A 15,267-nucleotide genomic window follows, 5' to 3' on the forward strand; every position below is an offset into this window, starting at 1 on the left:
TCTCACCCTTGCCGGCTACCCAGTTTCCTTGGCATTTTGTGAAGGAAAGTTTTCAATCTACAAAACCAGAGAAGGATCCCATCCCCCCCAGCATCAAGGGTTTTACCCAAATCCTCACTCACCCCCCACCCCGAGTGATCCAGCTATGACTCAGTCAACATAAAGGGCCCAGGTGGAGCTTCCCCAGTTGACTGTCGAGGTCCTTTTATGTTGTTGAAATCAGGAACCGTGGGCAGTGCTGGGTCCGCACCAGGCCACCACCATAATCCGCCAACCAGGGTCATGGAGGGGGCAGTGGGGTTGGGGGGACACACTTGTCCCATGAGACAGGGCGGTGGCGGGGGATGGGGGCAAAACCCTGTCTGGGACTGTCACGATCAAGTGATCACTTGCCCCCACATCCTGTGGGCTAGTGGGAGTCACATGGCTAAGCCCAGCACCCATGGGCCCCCGGTGGGTGGGGCCAGTAGTTATGGCCTCAGGGAGGGGTGGCAGTCCCCACCCTGCCGGTAGTTACCCCCCTTCTCCCTCCTGTCCTCTTTCCCCCAAGCCCCCCACTCCCGTTCCCCGCGTGCCATGACGCGTCTGAAAGACTTCCTCCTTCAGCCGGGCCTTTCTCCATCTGGGTTTGCTTGTACTGTTTTTATGAGACTTTTTCAATTGTGGTAAAATGCACATAACTAATACAACTACCGTTCTAACCATTCTTAAGTGCACAGGTCACTGGCTTTAGGTACATTCACATTGTCATGCAGCTGTCACCTCCGTCCATCTCCAGAACCTTTCCATCTTCCCAGACTGGAAATCTGTCCCCATTAAACACCAGCTCCTCATCCGCCTCCCCCAGCCCCTGGCACCCACCATCCCACTTTCCATCTCTATGATTAGACTCCTCTGTGTCTGTGCCGTTTGTGATGCGTCCCTCATCCTGCTAGGTTTGAAGTTGGTAGTCGGGTCTGGAGGCTTGGTCAGATTGAGACTCAGATTTCATTTTTGGGTTGTTTGTGCAGGAACTCTTCTTGGGTGGGCTGTGTGTCCACCAGGAAGCACAGAGGGGCAGGAACGTGATAGCCATCACCAATGACAGCCAGATCTGTGCCTATTGAGGCCTACACAGGGGCTGGACCTCTGGATCTGGGAGTGGGGTGCACCTGCTGGCTTCTCCTGGGTTCCAGAGTCTGGCCTGACCATCTGAACTTCCTGAGCTCAGGGCACCTGTGAGAGTTGAGGGGGTTTCCAGAGGCGCCATGTTTGTCCTGGGCGCATCGTTGCCTCTTGCAAGGGGTTAAGCACTCAGGGAGCTCTGAGGCGGCAGGTCAGCAGTCTGGGTCACTTTTCAGTCCTCGTTCTTTGTGGGTCCCTCAGCCAAGCACGTTCTGTTTCAACCAGTGTGACTCTGCACCAGCAGTCATCCTGGCTCTTTGCTGGGCTCCCCATGTGCTCTGCAAACTTATTTCTCAGGCTCTCACCTTGGCCTGTGGTCATTCAGAAAACAGTCTTCAAAGTCTTGGACCAGCCCCGCTCCCCACTTACCCAGAGCTAGGAGGTAGCAGAAGTGAGGTGACCTCGGGGTCTCCTCTCTATCAGAAGGCTCACCCAGGTCTCCTCAGCCAGTGCCCCCAACTAACTCTCCTGCGTCTTATGCTCAAACTGAGGTGTAGAGGCTCTGGAAGCATCTACTTGGGCCATGGCCGTGGCCATATGGAGGGCCTAGCCTGCAATCCCAAAAGTGAGCCTGACCCCTCTACCCGCACCCTCCTGCTAGAGGCAGGACCTTCAGCCACATGGGACGAGGTCATGAGGCCTCTCCTGAGTGGTCCCAGAACGCCATTCTGTTTGCAGTCTCCACTCTGCAGGAAGGAATGTGTTGTTTAACTAAATCCATGGGGCTGTCCCGAGCTGGACCTCACACGTGTCTCCGTCTCTCTCCTTCCCCACCAGTACATCGACGCCATCAGCAACAAGCAAGGGGAGCTGGAGAGCTATGTGTCCGACGGCTACAAGACTGCCCTCACTGAGGAGCGCAGGAGGTTCTGCTTCCTGGTGGAGAAGCAGTGTGCCGTGGCCAAGAACTCTGCCGCCTACCACTCCAAGGTGAGGTGCGGCCAGGCCGTGTGCGCGCGGGAGCCGGCCCGGGAGTGCGGCAGCCAGTGTCTGGTCTCAAGCTCTGGAGCAAGCAGTGCTAGATGAATGTCTCCATGCATTTTGGGTTTTCTTGGGGATACAGTCCCAGAAAGAGGACCACCAGCTCAAGGTGTGGGCATTTTGATGGCTCACATTCGAAGTTACTGGGCAAGGCCTGGCCAGTTAGCTTAGCTGGTTAGAGCTGGTGCTGATAACACCCAGTTCCAGGGTCTGATCCCTGTACCAGCCAGCAGCCAAAAAAGAGAAAGAAAAAAATTGCCCGGTGTGGTTTTGATAGCAGTTGTACCAGCAGCCTGCCCAGGGAGGGCCTAGAGGATGGGTCTTTGGGATCTTTGCCCCAGTGTCTGCGTCTCACTGAGGCCTGGTCTGCTGGAAGGCTGTGGAGGTGCTCGCGCTCCTTTGGGTCTGGGGTCTCCCCGCTGGCTTCCAGGCAGCCTTGCTGTGTGCCTTCACCTGCCCCTCCTGGTGGCTCCCCTCAAACCAGAGTCCTGGGATGTGGCCTCTGGGCTCACGGTTCTGCTGGATTGCAGGGCTGAGGGCTCCCAGCTTCACCCCACCCCATCCATGCCTGCTTCACCCCTCAGAAATGTGAGTTGATCCCCAGCCACTCTCCTGGGCACTGGGACGCTGCCCTTGAGCCCCATGGAGCTGGGAGAATGCCACCACTCACCCGTCCCCAAACCCAGCCCTGGGAGGGTGCATCCCTGACACCCCTCAGCCGGTCCCTCAGGTCCTGGGCAGCCCTGGGCCCTGCCCAGCACACTGGCTCCCCAGCTCTCAGGCTGTCCTCTCCCCATGGCTCCAGAAGGGCCTCCCTGGGACGCAGACCTTGCCACGTGGTACTCCTTGGGGTCTCCTGGGCTCTCTGTGCCCTCATCACCCCCACTGGTCCCTGCACCCACTAGCCACTGAGGTTCCCAGGTGGGGCTCAGTGGTGCCCAGCTATATCCTGCTGCCCTCATGAGCCCTGAGAGGGCTTCCTGCCCACAGGCTGGTGAGGGCCCCTCCTGGCTCGCAGCCTCTGTGCCACCATGGGCCCCCATCACAGATCCTGAACCCCGTGTTTCCTACTGGTCCCGCAGCTTGACAGCTCCTGGGGGTGGGGTAGGGGATTCTGCCTTCACTTAACTAAGACAGCTACGGGCTCCTCTGAAAAGTGGGGTCAGGAGCAGGTGCTGCCCTGAGGGCAGGTGAGGCTCAGAAGACAGAATCCTTTGCTGGGAACAGGCAGGTCAGTGGGGCCTCATTTATCTATAGTCCACAGCAAGAGCTGGGGGGGATCAGATTGTGCCCCCGGGACGTTCCAGAATATCCGAGTCCTTCTTAAGCAAAGGGTTATTCAGACCAGCAGGGTACGCATCAACACTGGCCCGCCTCCACTCTCACACGTGCTGTCATGCATGGTCTGGAACCACAGCGTTGGTCTCCACAGCCTGGGCTACCAAGGAGGCAAGTGTCCCTCCCACTCTGGAGAGGCTCCTCTGTTCGTCCGGCCTGGGCCTGCTCTGGTGCTGTGGGCAGATGTAAGGTGAGGGCAGGGATATTAGCACCTGCATCCCCTGTGGCGGGGGCACACCATGCTAGGAGTGCTGGCTGGTGTCAAGGTGCCCTGCCCCAGCGTCCTGCCAAGGGAGCGTAGTGGGAATGCGGGCACAGCCTCCCACCTGTGCACTGAGCTCTGCGGCAGGTGGGTGCGCCCTCTAGCGGACTCCGGGCCTGTGCCGGAGCCAGGGAGGGAAAGCACAGGATGGACGGCAGGAAAGCCAGCTGCTCCTGAGAGCCCTGCTGTCTCCCGGGAAGGGATGTGGGATGTGCACATGCAGGGGATGGCAGCCGGGCTCCCCAGCACCCTGCATATCCCCCAGGCATGTCTGGGAGAGGCACACCGCCCACAAGCCCACTTGGGCAAGCCCCCTGGCTGGGGACTAGGGCATAAGGGCAGAGCCCTCCTGGGGCTGTCCTCAGCAGTGGGGCGACTGGGTGCTCCCTGGGGCCTGGGTCTGGACCTACTCTGAGGTGACCTGCAGGGATCTCAGGGTGGAAGTGGCATGGGCTCATGGCTGTCTGGGCTGCATCTGCCTGTACAGGCTCACAACGAGGCAGCTGGTGCTACCCCCCGCAGCATGGGGGCCATGCTGCCATGAGGCCAGCGTCCTTGGGCATGTGTCCCCTGTAGGGAGGTGCATGCTGACCCTGGGACCGACCACACTGGTGCTGTTCCCTGTGACATGCTTCCCTCACCACTGCTGCCTTTTTTGTTCAAAGCCCAGACTCGCTCCTCTACCGCCGATCTAAACCAGGGCTCAGCAGATAGTAAATGTGTTTGGCGTTGTGGGCCATGCAGTCTCCGTCTCTGGCAGTTTTTGTCATTGCAGCATGAGAGCAGCCACAGATGGTCCCTGAATAAATGCACGTGGCTGTGTTCCAGTAAAACTTTATTTACAAAGCAGGGAGTCGGGGTACAGGGGTGTTGCTTACGCTGTGCCCAGCTGTGGGAGTCCGCGGCTGGCCCTGACTCTGTCCTGCTTCCTCCACTTCAGGGCAAGGAGCTGCTGGCCCAGAAGCTGCCGCTGTGGCAGCAGGCCTGCGCCGACCCCAACAAGATTCCGGACCGTGCTGTCCAGCTGATGCAGCAGATGGCCAACAGCAATGGCTCCATCCTCCCCAGTGCCCTGTCGGCCTCCAAGTCCAACCTGGTCATCTCAGACCCCATTCCGGGAGCCAAGCCCCTTCCGGTACCTCCTGAACTGGCACCATTTGTGGGGGTGAGTCTTTGGCATCTAGAAAGCTTTATGTGGGAGGATGCCCCCTTTGCAGCGGGTTGGGTTGGCAGCTCGTTCTCCAAGGGGCAGGCCCAGTGTGCCAAACCCAGGTCCCTGCTGCAGGGCAAAGGGTACGCTCCCCGCCTGGCCTTGCCTGGTGGCCCCCAGCAACACCCTGCCCCACCTCCCCCCTCTGCAGCGGATGTCTGCGCAGGAGAACACACCCATCATGAACGGCGTCGCAGGCCCGGACAGCGAGGACTACAACCCCTGGGCTGACCCCAAGGCTGCCCAGCCCAAGTCCCTGTCTCCCCCACAGTCTCAGAGCAAGCTGAGTGACTCGTATTCCAACACACTCCCCGTGCGCAAGAGCGTGACCCCGAAAAACAGCTATGCCACCAGTAAGGGTTCTGCTGGGGTGCTGGGCTGGGGTCCCCAGATATGCCTCCCGAGGTCCCACAGTAATGCCATCTGAAAGTAGAGGTCCAGGAGACCCCGGGACTCATGAGTGTGTGTGTGCACATGTGTGCGTTTTTGCATGTGTGCATGTGCCTGAGGGCAGTGTGCATGTATGTACATGTGCATGCATGTGGGTATGTTGTGTGGGTGTGCTTTCACATGTGCGCGTGCATACATGTGTGCAGTGTGTGTGTGTGTGTGTGTGTGCAGCCCTGTGGGGACTTACAGCCTGTACTCCCAAGCTCAGTTCTGCCTCTCCTATTATGTCTGTGGCAAGCAGCGGGGCCATCCATGCACGGGCCACAGGGCACAGGCTCACTCGTTGCCGGATCAGGAGTGGACAGGCAGTGCTGGGGAGACCTTCCGTTAGTTGGGGACAGCTCCTCTAGTCTTATCTAGGCCAATCTGTGCCATTGGCAGCACCTGAAGCTGGGCTCCCAGCCTCCACCCTGGGCTCTGTTTCCCCATTCGCTGGGGACGGGCCCCTCACATCCGTCCCATTGTCCCTCCCGGCAGCCGAGAACAAGACTCTGCCCCGCTCGAGCTCCATGGCGGCCGGCCTGGAGCGCAATGGCCGTATGCGGGTGAAGGCCATTTTCTCTCACGCGGCTGGGGACAACAGCACCCTGCTGAGCTTCAAGGAGGGTGACCTCATCACCCTGCTGGTGCCTGAGGCCCGTGACGGCTGGCACTATGGCGAGAGTGAGAAGACCAAGATGTGAGTGCCCTTCAGGCCAGTGGTGCTCAGGCGTGCTGGTGCTTCTCAGTTCCTTCCCTAAACTGGTGACCTGAGTCATGGGTTCTCACCATAGAAAAGCCAGGTAGTGAGGACACGCAGGGTCCACGCGAGCCTTCCCACAGCACAGGAGCTCCTTCGGCTCGCCGTCTTGTGCACCCCTCAGTTTGGCACAGGGCCCACATTCTGCACAGATATGTACCGCGGCACCCCCAACACTTCCCTGCCATGGGGCGTGTGGCTTCCCATAGTTAGCAGGTGGCAGTGCAGGGCTTGGACAGCCTGAGACCCTGTGACCTCTGTGCCACCCTGTGGCTCTCCCGCTTGTCCCTGAGTTGGAGTTCTGGGTCACATTCTCAAGTCATGTGGGCCACATCTTTGCAGCTTAATTGAATTCCTGGTGCAGAACACCCTGTTCTCACCCAGCCTGGGCACTATGTGGATCGAGGGCTGCCCCTCCCCAGGCCCCCGTCCTTGTCTGGGTGTGTCTTGGCAAGGTGGGGACATCATCCTCTTAGCAGAGTCACCCTGGCATCTCTTCCCGCTTCACAGGACGGGGTGGTGTGAACTGAGCTTTGCTCTGGCTTCAAGGCAGCCGCTGCCCTGCGGAGGGGGCGAGGGGTAGGGGTCTCTGAGGAGCAAAACCTTCCAGTGGTTTTGGTGCTATGGCTCAGCGTGGCGGCTGGGGGCTGCGTGGCAGGGACCAGCTCTGTTCAGGAGCAGCAGCTCTGCTGGAGCCCTGCCAAGGCCCCCGCCCCCCAGTCTTGCAGTCAGGTCAAGCCACCAGGACAGGGGCAGCTCGAGCCACCTCGTCCTTAGAGCTGAGCACACGCCCAGGTCAGGGTTGGGGTCCCTGGTCTCCCTGAAGCGCCTGCACGTGTTCCCTCCACTGACAGTGCAGCCGGGCTGGGGAGTGGGTGGGGCTTGGGGTAGGATGGCTGTTGGCAGGGGTGGGGTGCCGCTCAGTGCCCACCTGGGGACCGCAGAGCTGAGCAGGGCCTCTCCTGGGCCTCCCTTGCAGGCGGGGCTGGTTTCCCTTCTCCTACACCCGCGTCCTGGACAGCGACGGTAGTGACAGGTTGCACATGAGGTGAGAGCGTCAGTGGCCCCCAGTGCTGGGGTAGGATGGGCAGGGAGTGCTCTGCAAGGTGGGGGGCCTTGTGGGACCACCTATCTAGGTGAAGGGTTCACCCCCATTGCCCAATCCTGCCGTCTCACTGGTCTTCCAGCTTCTCCTGGCCCTGGGAGAGTCACTGCTGACCCTGCTGGGGAGAGTAGCTGCTGCGAGGGCTGGGGATTGCTGTAGGACTCACAGCCCCCAGAGGGCTGCCAGCGGGCTCTCAAGCCCAGCCACTTCTACAGTGTCCACCCAGTGCCTCTTCAGGCGCAGTTCAGGGTGGCCAGCCGCAAGGAGGGAGGGGGCCAGGCTGAGTGGGCAGTGGGTCAGCGTGGCTCCCCGCCAAACCCTCTGCGGGGCTGAGCCACTGTGGGGACACGGAAGGTGGGCCCCCCAGGGTACTTCAGCACTTGGGTGGGACTTCCTGGGTGGGGAGGGCCTGGATCGAGGGTGGCGCTCTGAGCCGCGTCCCTACAGCCTGCAGCAGGGAAAGAGCAGCAGCACCGGCAACCTGCTGGACAAGGAGGACCTGGCTGTGCCGCCGCCCGACTACGCTACGTCCTCCCGGGCCTTCCCCGCCCAGGCGGCCAGCACCTTCAAGCAGAGGCCCTATAGCGTGGCCGTGCCTGCCTTCGCCCAGGTGAGTGGGATGGGCGGCAGGAGGTGCCAGGTGGTGGCAGGCTTGGCCTGCAGCCCATGTTGGGACCTCCATGGAGGGGCCAGGCACCTGGCGCTGGGTAGTGTCTGGGTCTTTGTCAGACAGGCCTGGTAAGGGCTCAGTGCTCAGGGACTTGTGTCCACGTGCCTCTCGCAGTTACCTTGTGGGTTACTGCTGGGCACCTGCCCCACCTGTCGGGCTCCCTTTGTCCGCAGGCACCTGCCTGTGGGCTGACCGGTGCCACACGCAGCCCTCTGCTGGCCATGGTCTGCTCACTGCCCTTCCCCCAGGTGCTGCGTCTGGGCCTTGGGTGGAGCCTGGGGGTCAGGGAGGACTTGCTTTCCAAGAGCCCCTTCCCCAAGAGCTGTAGGGCTCTCTTAGTCAGGCCCAAGTGGGGACGTGAGCACCCTGCTCAGGGTCTTGGGATGTGACCCTGGGGGGTCGGGTCAGTACTGAGAGGCCAGAGGCAGAGAGAGGATCGAGGCCTGGGTTTGGGGCCCTAGTGTGGGTCCTGGGCAGGCCCCTGAGCATGTGGCACTCTTGGTGCCCAGGCTGGGCTTTGAGTGTGAAAAAGAGCTTGCCAGGCCCCACCTGGCTCTGTCCAGGGAGGCTCGGGGCTGAGAGGTGGAGGTCTCTGTCAGCCTGGAGCTCCTCAGCCAACATCCAAGTCTGCTCTAGCCTTGAGGTCAGGAACGGGCCAGCAGCTCTGCTCCAGACTCCAGCCTCCAGGAGCAGGCCGCAGGCAGGACATAGAGGGAGAAGACCACCCACCTTTTTCCGAGATTTGGGAAGTCTGGGTGACAGTGTGAGCTGGGCCTGTGGGAGGTCACCATAGACAGGCACTGTTCTGTCCAGCAATCGCCCTGAATGGCCTTTCCCCCGAGACAAGGCTTCCCCAGCCACAGAGGTGCCCCAGAGGAACTGTTTCCAGGGGAGCCTGTGGTTTCAGCAGCATGAACACAAGAAGGGCCAGACTGCAGTGGTGGGGCTGGGGTCCTTGCCTAGAAACTTCCAGAGAAGGCGAGACTGGAGCTGGTGCCCAGAGCTGTCAACACGTGGGCAGCAGGGTGAGGCGATCCTGCCTGCGGTGGGGGGGCAGTCTTTGGCCAGGGAGATGCCTCTGGGTTGGGTTTTAGTGCTAGCAGAGCCAAGGAGGGGGTCCCCACACTCACTGATGCCCCCAGGGCCAGGTCAGGCTGGCAGGGACACACAGCCGTCCACAGCCAGCCCCAGCTGCGTGCCAGGTCTTCCTCTCCTGGGCAGCAGTGCCTTCCTAGGGCCAGTGCTCTGTTCGCCACGTGTGTCTAGGAAGCTGCAGCTGGAGTCTCAGGGCTTGGGGACGTGTGGCCCAGGGGCCAGCCCAGGCTTGAGCGAGGCAGGTCCACAGCTACTCTCCCCATATCTCTCCCCCTCCAGCCGCACACCTGTCGGCCCCCTTTGAGCCCTCCCCCACCCAGGCTATCCTGGTTTGAGGTCCTGGCTCTCGGGAGGTACCTCACCTGCCCCGAGACTGCCAAGTAGCCCTGACCTCACCTGTCCCCGTCCTCCTGCGCCAGGACCTGCAGGTGCTCAGGGGACCCCACCCACCGTGAGAGAGGTGGACTGGGGGCAGTTGTTAGGTGGTCAGTCCTGTATGTGCTCGAGAGTTAACTCACAGTCCATGGTCAGACACTGGCCAGACAAGCAGGTGTCCCAGTTGTTTGGGAGGTCACCGCATCACCACAGGACCCAAGGGCTCCAGAGAGGCCCCTGACTGCTGTGGGGTGGAAAGGTGGCACGAGGTGGGGGTAGGGGCAGCCTTCCCAGGGAGCCTGGTCTGAAACCCCCAGGGAGCAGGTTTTATGCATATGGATGGTGCCAGGCAGGGATGGGGGGGGCTTGGCTCAGGACCCCGGGCCCCAGGCTGACCTGTTTCTGCCTTTGCCCCCCAGGGTCTGGATGACTACGGGGCGCGGTCCGTGAGCAGGTAAGGGGGCTTTGGACTTGTCCTTGGGACTATGGGTGGGTGCACCAGAGACTGGGTCGGGGACAGGTTTCCTCTCTTGGGACGTCCAAGGCTTCCTTTGGGAGCCCAGCCTGGCCCTGCTCTTCTTTCCTGGAGCCCAGGCCTGCCCCGTCCACCGCCAGTGGGCAAGGGCAGGGAAGGGGAGGGGGCCTGCTGCCTCTGACCTCTACTTCGCTGCCTCCTTGGCCCCCATCTGGGCTCAGCTGCTCAGAAGTCCCGGCTTCCCCATCTGCCCCCTCGAGGGCCAGGGGCCTGGGCGGGCTGGCTGACCCGGCACTGCTGGGCGGTGGGCAGCCTGTGGCCGGGCAGCTGGTGAGCAGCCGGGCAGCTGTCTGCTTTGTTTCACAGCGGCAGCGGCACGCTGGTGTCCACAGTGTGAGGACGCTGACCACGGGCAGCTGCTGCTCAGAAGAGCTTCCGCTCCTCCCCCACGCGTCTCCCTCAGTTTCCCTCCTCAGCGCTCGGCAGTTTGTTCTTGGGTGGTTCTTCTCCACCGCCTCCCCCGCCTTTTGGTTGGTGACCCCAGACTCTGTGATCCCCCAGGGTCCATGGTGCTGCTCCATCCACCCCCTCCCCGTGTTTACACGCCCCCACCCCCGCGCGCCCGGCCTTTCGAGCGGAGACTGCCAGGCAGGGGCCGCCGGCCCGGGCAGCGCAGTGGTGCCCCGGCCCGCACTGCGGCGTTCGCGACACCCTCCCCTTTTATAAGGCTCGCCACGAGCCAGGTCTAAAGTTTGAAGAAAAAGAAAAATCTTAAAAAAAAAAAACCAAAAAACAAAAGACGAAAAACAGGAAAAAGGACTTTTTTTTTCCTGGAAAACAAAAACACATGCATGGACTCCGGTGTTCGTACTGTTAGCTTGCATCGACTCCCCGGCGCTGGTGGCCACCAGCACGGCCAGGCTTGGGGCCATGGAGGCTCACCCGGGGCCCCCGCCACCCCAGGCACCTTCCAAGGGCCGCACCAAGAAAGGGGACCTGTGCCGAGCCAGGGGGCCTCCTGAGGAAGCCGGCTGCTCCTGTGAGGGAGGCCACGGCCCGGCCCAGCGTGGCCCAGCAGGCCGGGCCCCTGAGGGCTGCTTTCCTCCGTGGACACTGCGGACAGGTGTGCGCCGACCAGAGGGCACGGCGTCAAGCAGCAGGGCCTATCACCTCCCGCAGTGAGCTGGCGGGCACGGGGGTCAGGCGCAGGCACTGCCCGGCCGCACACGGACATTCCAAAGACCTCAAGAGAGCACCCCTACCCCACGTGTTTTGGAAATCGTTTCTTTAACCAGCCTTGTAAGGGAGGGAGTCGGCCGCCTGTGGCCACCTGGCTGCATGGGGCAGGGTGTGTGCAGCCCGCCCAGCGAGGCTGGTCCCAGGAAGGGCAGCTTTGGGCACAGTGCCCCCCACGGCTCCTGCCCGGGGAAGCAGGCAGTCCCTGCCCCGTTCTTCCTAAACGCTCTCGTCTTTTTGTGTGTCTTGGTGACTTTAGAAACAAACACACTGGACTCAGTGGCTACTGGTATTGTCTCTTCACACACTGAAGAGCACAGCCCAGCTGAGCCTGCCCGCAGCGGGAGCCCGTCTGTGAAGCTGTGAACGCTCCTTTTTCTAATGTGATTTAGCAAAACCCTCCCGCACACCTGCCTGGGGATGGGACATGGCTGGTGGTGTTTCTGAGAGAAAAGCGGCTCAAGACACAGCAGAGCCTGTTCCCCATTTAAGGAAAACAAGCCAGAACCGGGACCCACGTAAAGAGAGCCTTCTGTGTCGGTGTTGCGACTTTGCTAAAAGATCTCAAATCCAGGGGATTCCATGCTCAGTGGATGAATGTAGACGCAAAACCGCAAAACTTGTACGAAGATGTAAAGAGCTGAAAATATTTTTTTCCTTTTTCCTTTCCTTTTTTTAAAAAAAATCTGAATTGTGCCCTGTACTGCAGTTAATTGTTTGAATAAAAGTTTTATTTATTGCATTGAGTTGGGTTTGGAGCCTCCTTGCAGTTCCCAGCATGTGTCGGTCGTGAGGGCTGTGCCAGGCTGTGGGTGCCTGCGGGTCCCTTCCCTGCAGAGCTCCTCGGGGTCACCTGCTGGAGTAGCCTAGGCTTAGAGACCATGCCAGCCCAGTTGGGTGCCATCACCCTGGCCTTCACTGCTGACTCTGATGGGCGTCCGGGGTGGCCCGCCACCTGGCTGACAGAGCAGGGCCTTGTGGGCTCCGTGCAGGCTACAGAGAGAGCAGGGATACCTGCCCACACCAGCACAAGCCCTCGGTGCCACCTCCTAGCTCACCCAGCCTCACAGAGCAAGGTGGGACCTGCAGGTGCCCTCCAGGGCCAGGAGCCCCAGCTCTGCCTGCAGCTGGTTCATGTGCTCACAGGCTCAAGGTTTCCACCTGACAGCCTGCACTGATCCACCAGTACCTCTGTCTTCTGTTGGGCCTCTGCATCCCCGTGGAGTCCTCAGACCCCACCCCGACCTGTGCCCATCTACCAACCGAGCCTTGTGTTTCCTTGCAGCACCGATGTGGAAGCGGCCAGATTTTGAGCTGCCCCTGACTAGAGTTAGTAAGTTGCCCTGGTTTTCTTGTGCCGTCCCTCTGCACCTCCAACAGCTCTGGACAGACCCTCTGGTCTCAGCCAAGGCAGCCTGGGTGGGGAGGGGCCGGCTGCCTGGCAGGGCCCGGGGGTCTGCTGAGCCTGCCCTGCTCTGGGCTCTGGGCCTTCGCTTCCACAGGGGCCCTTCCTTGGGCTCGTGGGTTTCCTTCCTTCCATCTGGAAGCTGTAGGTCTCGGTTCTGTCTGCTCCCCTCGCTGCTGGGTGTGGGTCTGGCCCTGGTCCTCTGTCCAGTTCTCTGCTGCCCTTGCTGGTGCTTTGGCCACAGTCAAAGGGTGGCCCTGGTATGCAGCTGCAGGCCAGGCCTCTCCCACCTGACCATGCAGCGCCTAACTTTGGCTTCTCTGGGTGTGTGTCCCTTCTCGTACTGACCCTTTGGGGGGCGGGGTCGCACCCTGGTCTGGCAGGCTGCTGAACTGGTGAGCATTACAGCCCAGTAGGGGGCTGGGAGTCAGTGTCCTGGAGACGCTGGAACGCACATTGGCTCTGCTGGGGACAGGTGGATATAGGGGTTCCACTGCTCCCCTGCCCAGTCTGACCCCTCTCCTCTGCCCCATGTGGTCCCAAGATGCTGTGCCAGGTGTCCCAGAGGCAGCCCCCGCCCAAGTGGGGGGCGCATCACCTGCCTCCTCCCACTCCCTTTCTGGTGACAGTCCCTTCCCTTAGTCCTGGTGACGCCAGCCCCAACAGACAGCTAGTCAGGTGGGTACTGCCGCCCATCTGTCCCCACTCCACGCATGGGGCTTCCTGCTGCCACCCTCCTCCCCTAGAGGACTGGGCGGTTTGTCTTGTGAAGCCAGTGCCTTCCTCCTGCACAAGGACACTGGTCACTCCCCTCCCCAGTGGTCACAGCAGTGTGTTCCAGCCTACAGCAGCCAGAGCACTCAGGCAGATTTTGGACTCTCTCTCTGATCTTGGTGCCTTTTGTTGTTGATGTTGGTGAGGGGCAGCATGAATTCTGGAACGTTCTGTAGAGAAATGGTACTGAAATTTGGGGACAGACTGGAAATGCCCCTGGTGGGCCCTGGGCCCACCACCTTTTTTCCTGCTTCCATCTTCCTTCTCTGAGATGTGCTGTTGGGGAGGCCTGCCCACACGCCCCACCTTGCTGCCCCCAAGGTCCCTGAGCTGACTGGGGCCCTGCCGTCCTCACCCGTGGGAGGCCCGGGAAGGCTGAAGCCTCTGCCCAGGATCACACCCATTGGTGTGGGGCAGAGACGGGGCATTGTGAGGTGGGGTGTCAGGGCATGCGGGGGTGGGAGTGCAGCCCTGGCTCCACATCACAGTACCATGGACCAGTTTCCTGGCCACACAGTCTGCCTGTCCTGACCTGGGAGCGGGTGTCAAAGGCTATCTGTGGTTGGTCGAGGGATTCTCTCTCCACCACCTGCCATGCTTTGCCCTGAGCTGGGCCCTGGGAGGGGGTCTCGGAATGGGAATAGAGGGGCGAGCACCCCCATCCTGGTCCGCAGAGGCCCGAGCGCCCCCCCTCTGACTCAACTCCAGAAGGGCGGAGGCGCTGAAGACCCGGGAAGACCGCCCACGTGGGGAGAGGGAAGTGAGTGGGAGCTGCTCCCGGCTCCCGCTCCTCTGCTCGGGGGTCGCCGTAGCGATCGAGACGTGCCATGTGATGAGGTGGTTTGTTCTCAGAACTATGCTGCTGCTTATCAGGTCGTTGGTTCAGATCGTAGATTATTCCCGCAAGCCTGCAGTGCTCTTAAGTTTATACGGCAGGAGAAGGAAGCTGTCAGCTGCAGGGAGTTGACTTTTCCAGGATGTGGGGTTCGCAGGAGCAGTGGGGACAGGACCCCTGTGATGCACCATGTCTGGTCATAGGGTCCGCAAGTGCTGCTGTGGGGCAGGGGGCACACCAGCCCCCCAGCCCACACAAGGCTCCTCTGGCAGCCACTCCCTGGCAGGGGCGCCCTGCTCCTGCCTGCCCCAGCCACACCTGTAGCCTACCCAACCCCCTGGAAGTACACGGCTTCCCACACGTGGAAGCCATGGCCACTCCTGCACCCGTTCTCGGGGACCTCTGACAGGGTGGCTCCTGGGGAACACTGGACCTCCTGCAGCGTGACGCTCAGAGCCGGCTCTGTCCCCAGGGTTCTCCCGCTCTGGGTAGTGTCTTGCTGGTTCCTTTGCCAGCACAAGTCGCACTGGGTCTGTTTCTTGGTGGTTTGCTGCCGGCTGCCTGCCTGATGGTGTGTTGAGAAGGAAGCTGGGCCCTGAGTGTGTCCCTGCTGGAGGATCTGCTGTGTGGCACACAGGCTCCCCCTACCATACTGAGGCTCTGCAGTGGCATCAGGCTCCAGAAGTTGCCGTGTTCTGTCACCTCCGTGTTAGACCCCAGCCCCACCCAGGGGTCCCACAGGTGCCGCAGGTAGCCCATGAGCACTTTCTTTCACAGACTGTTCCAGAAGGTGGTACAGACACCCAGCTGTCCCTCTCAGTGTGGGCCTGCGCTCTCAGCGAGCCTTGGGTGGGGTATCCCCGGGGCCCTGCCTGCTGCCATGTCTTCCCCGCGAGCTCAGGTGTGGCACAGCATGTGCGGCCTTAGCCCTGACGGCTCAGAACCTCACAGTGTAGACCGCTCCATGACCTCAGATGGTCCCGTTTTGAGGAGGAGACAAACGTGGTTGGAGGACAGAGATCCTCTCAGGTGGGGGGACTTTTGTGTCCCTGAGGCACCCCCTGAGGTCCTGACTGCCAGTGTGGTTTTAATGAGAACTCAGTGTGAGCCAGGACGGGAGTAAGACGTGTTTTCACTCACTTGGCCATTCAGC

General features: G+C 61.1%; 1 protein-coding gene across 3 annotated transcripts in view; it reads left to right on the forward strand.

Moving 5' to 3' along the window:
- Positions 1 to 15,267, forward strand: part of BAIAP2 (BAR/IMD domain containing adaptor protein 2) — a 73,917-nt gene that overhangs the window by 56,815 nt on the left and 1,835 nt on the right. Inside the window, exons 7-14 of one of the 3 annotated variants that reach the window (XM_063080267.1) lie at positions 1,942 to 2,094; positions 4,686 to 4,910; positions 5,107 to 5,308; positions 5,883 to 6,084; positions 7,124 to 7,192; positions 7,697 to 7,859; positions 9,809 to 9,843; positions 12,386 to 12,433. In XM_063080267.1, the coding sequence (XP_062936337.1) occupies positions 1,942 to 2,094; positions 4,686 to 4,910; positions 5,107 to 5,308; positions 5,883 to 6,084; positions 7,124 to 7,192; positions 7,697 to 7,859; positions 9,809 to 9,843; positions 12,386 to 12,413 (1,077 nt within the window). In that variant the 3' untranslated portion in view covers positions 12,414 to 12,433. Of the gene's footprint in view, positions 1 to 1,941; positions 2,095 to 4,685; positions 4,911 to 5,106; positions 5,309 to 5,882; positions 6,085 to 7,123; positions 7,193 to 7,696; positions 7,860 to 9,808; positions 9,844 to 10,230; positions 10,583 to 12,385; positions 12,434 to 15,267 lie in introns of those variants that run through there. The other 2 variants (XM_063080266.1, XM_063080265.1) reach the window with 2 other exon arrangements.

Source organism: Cynocephalus volans, chromosome 16 (assembly GCF_027409185.1).
Source record: "Cynocephalus volans isolate mCynVol1 chromosome 16, mCynVol1.pri, whole genome shotgun sequence".
Taxonomy (NCBI): Eukaryota; Metazoa; Chordata; class Mammalia; order Dermoptera; family Cynocephalidae; genus Cynocephalus; species Cynocephalus volans.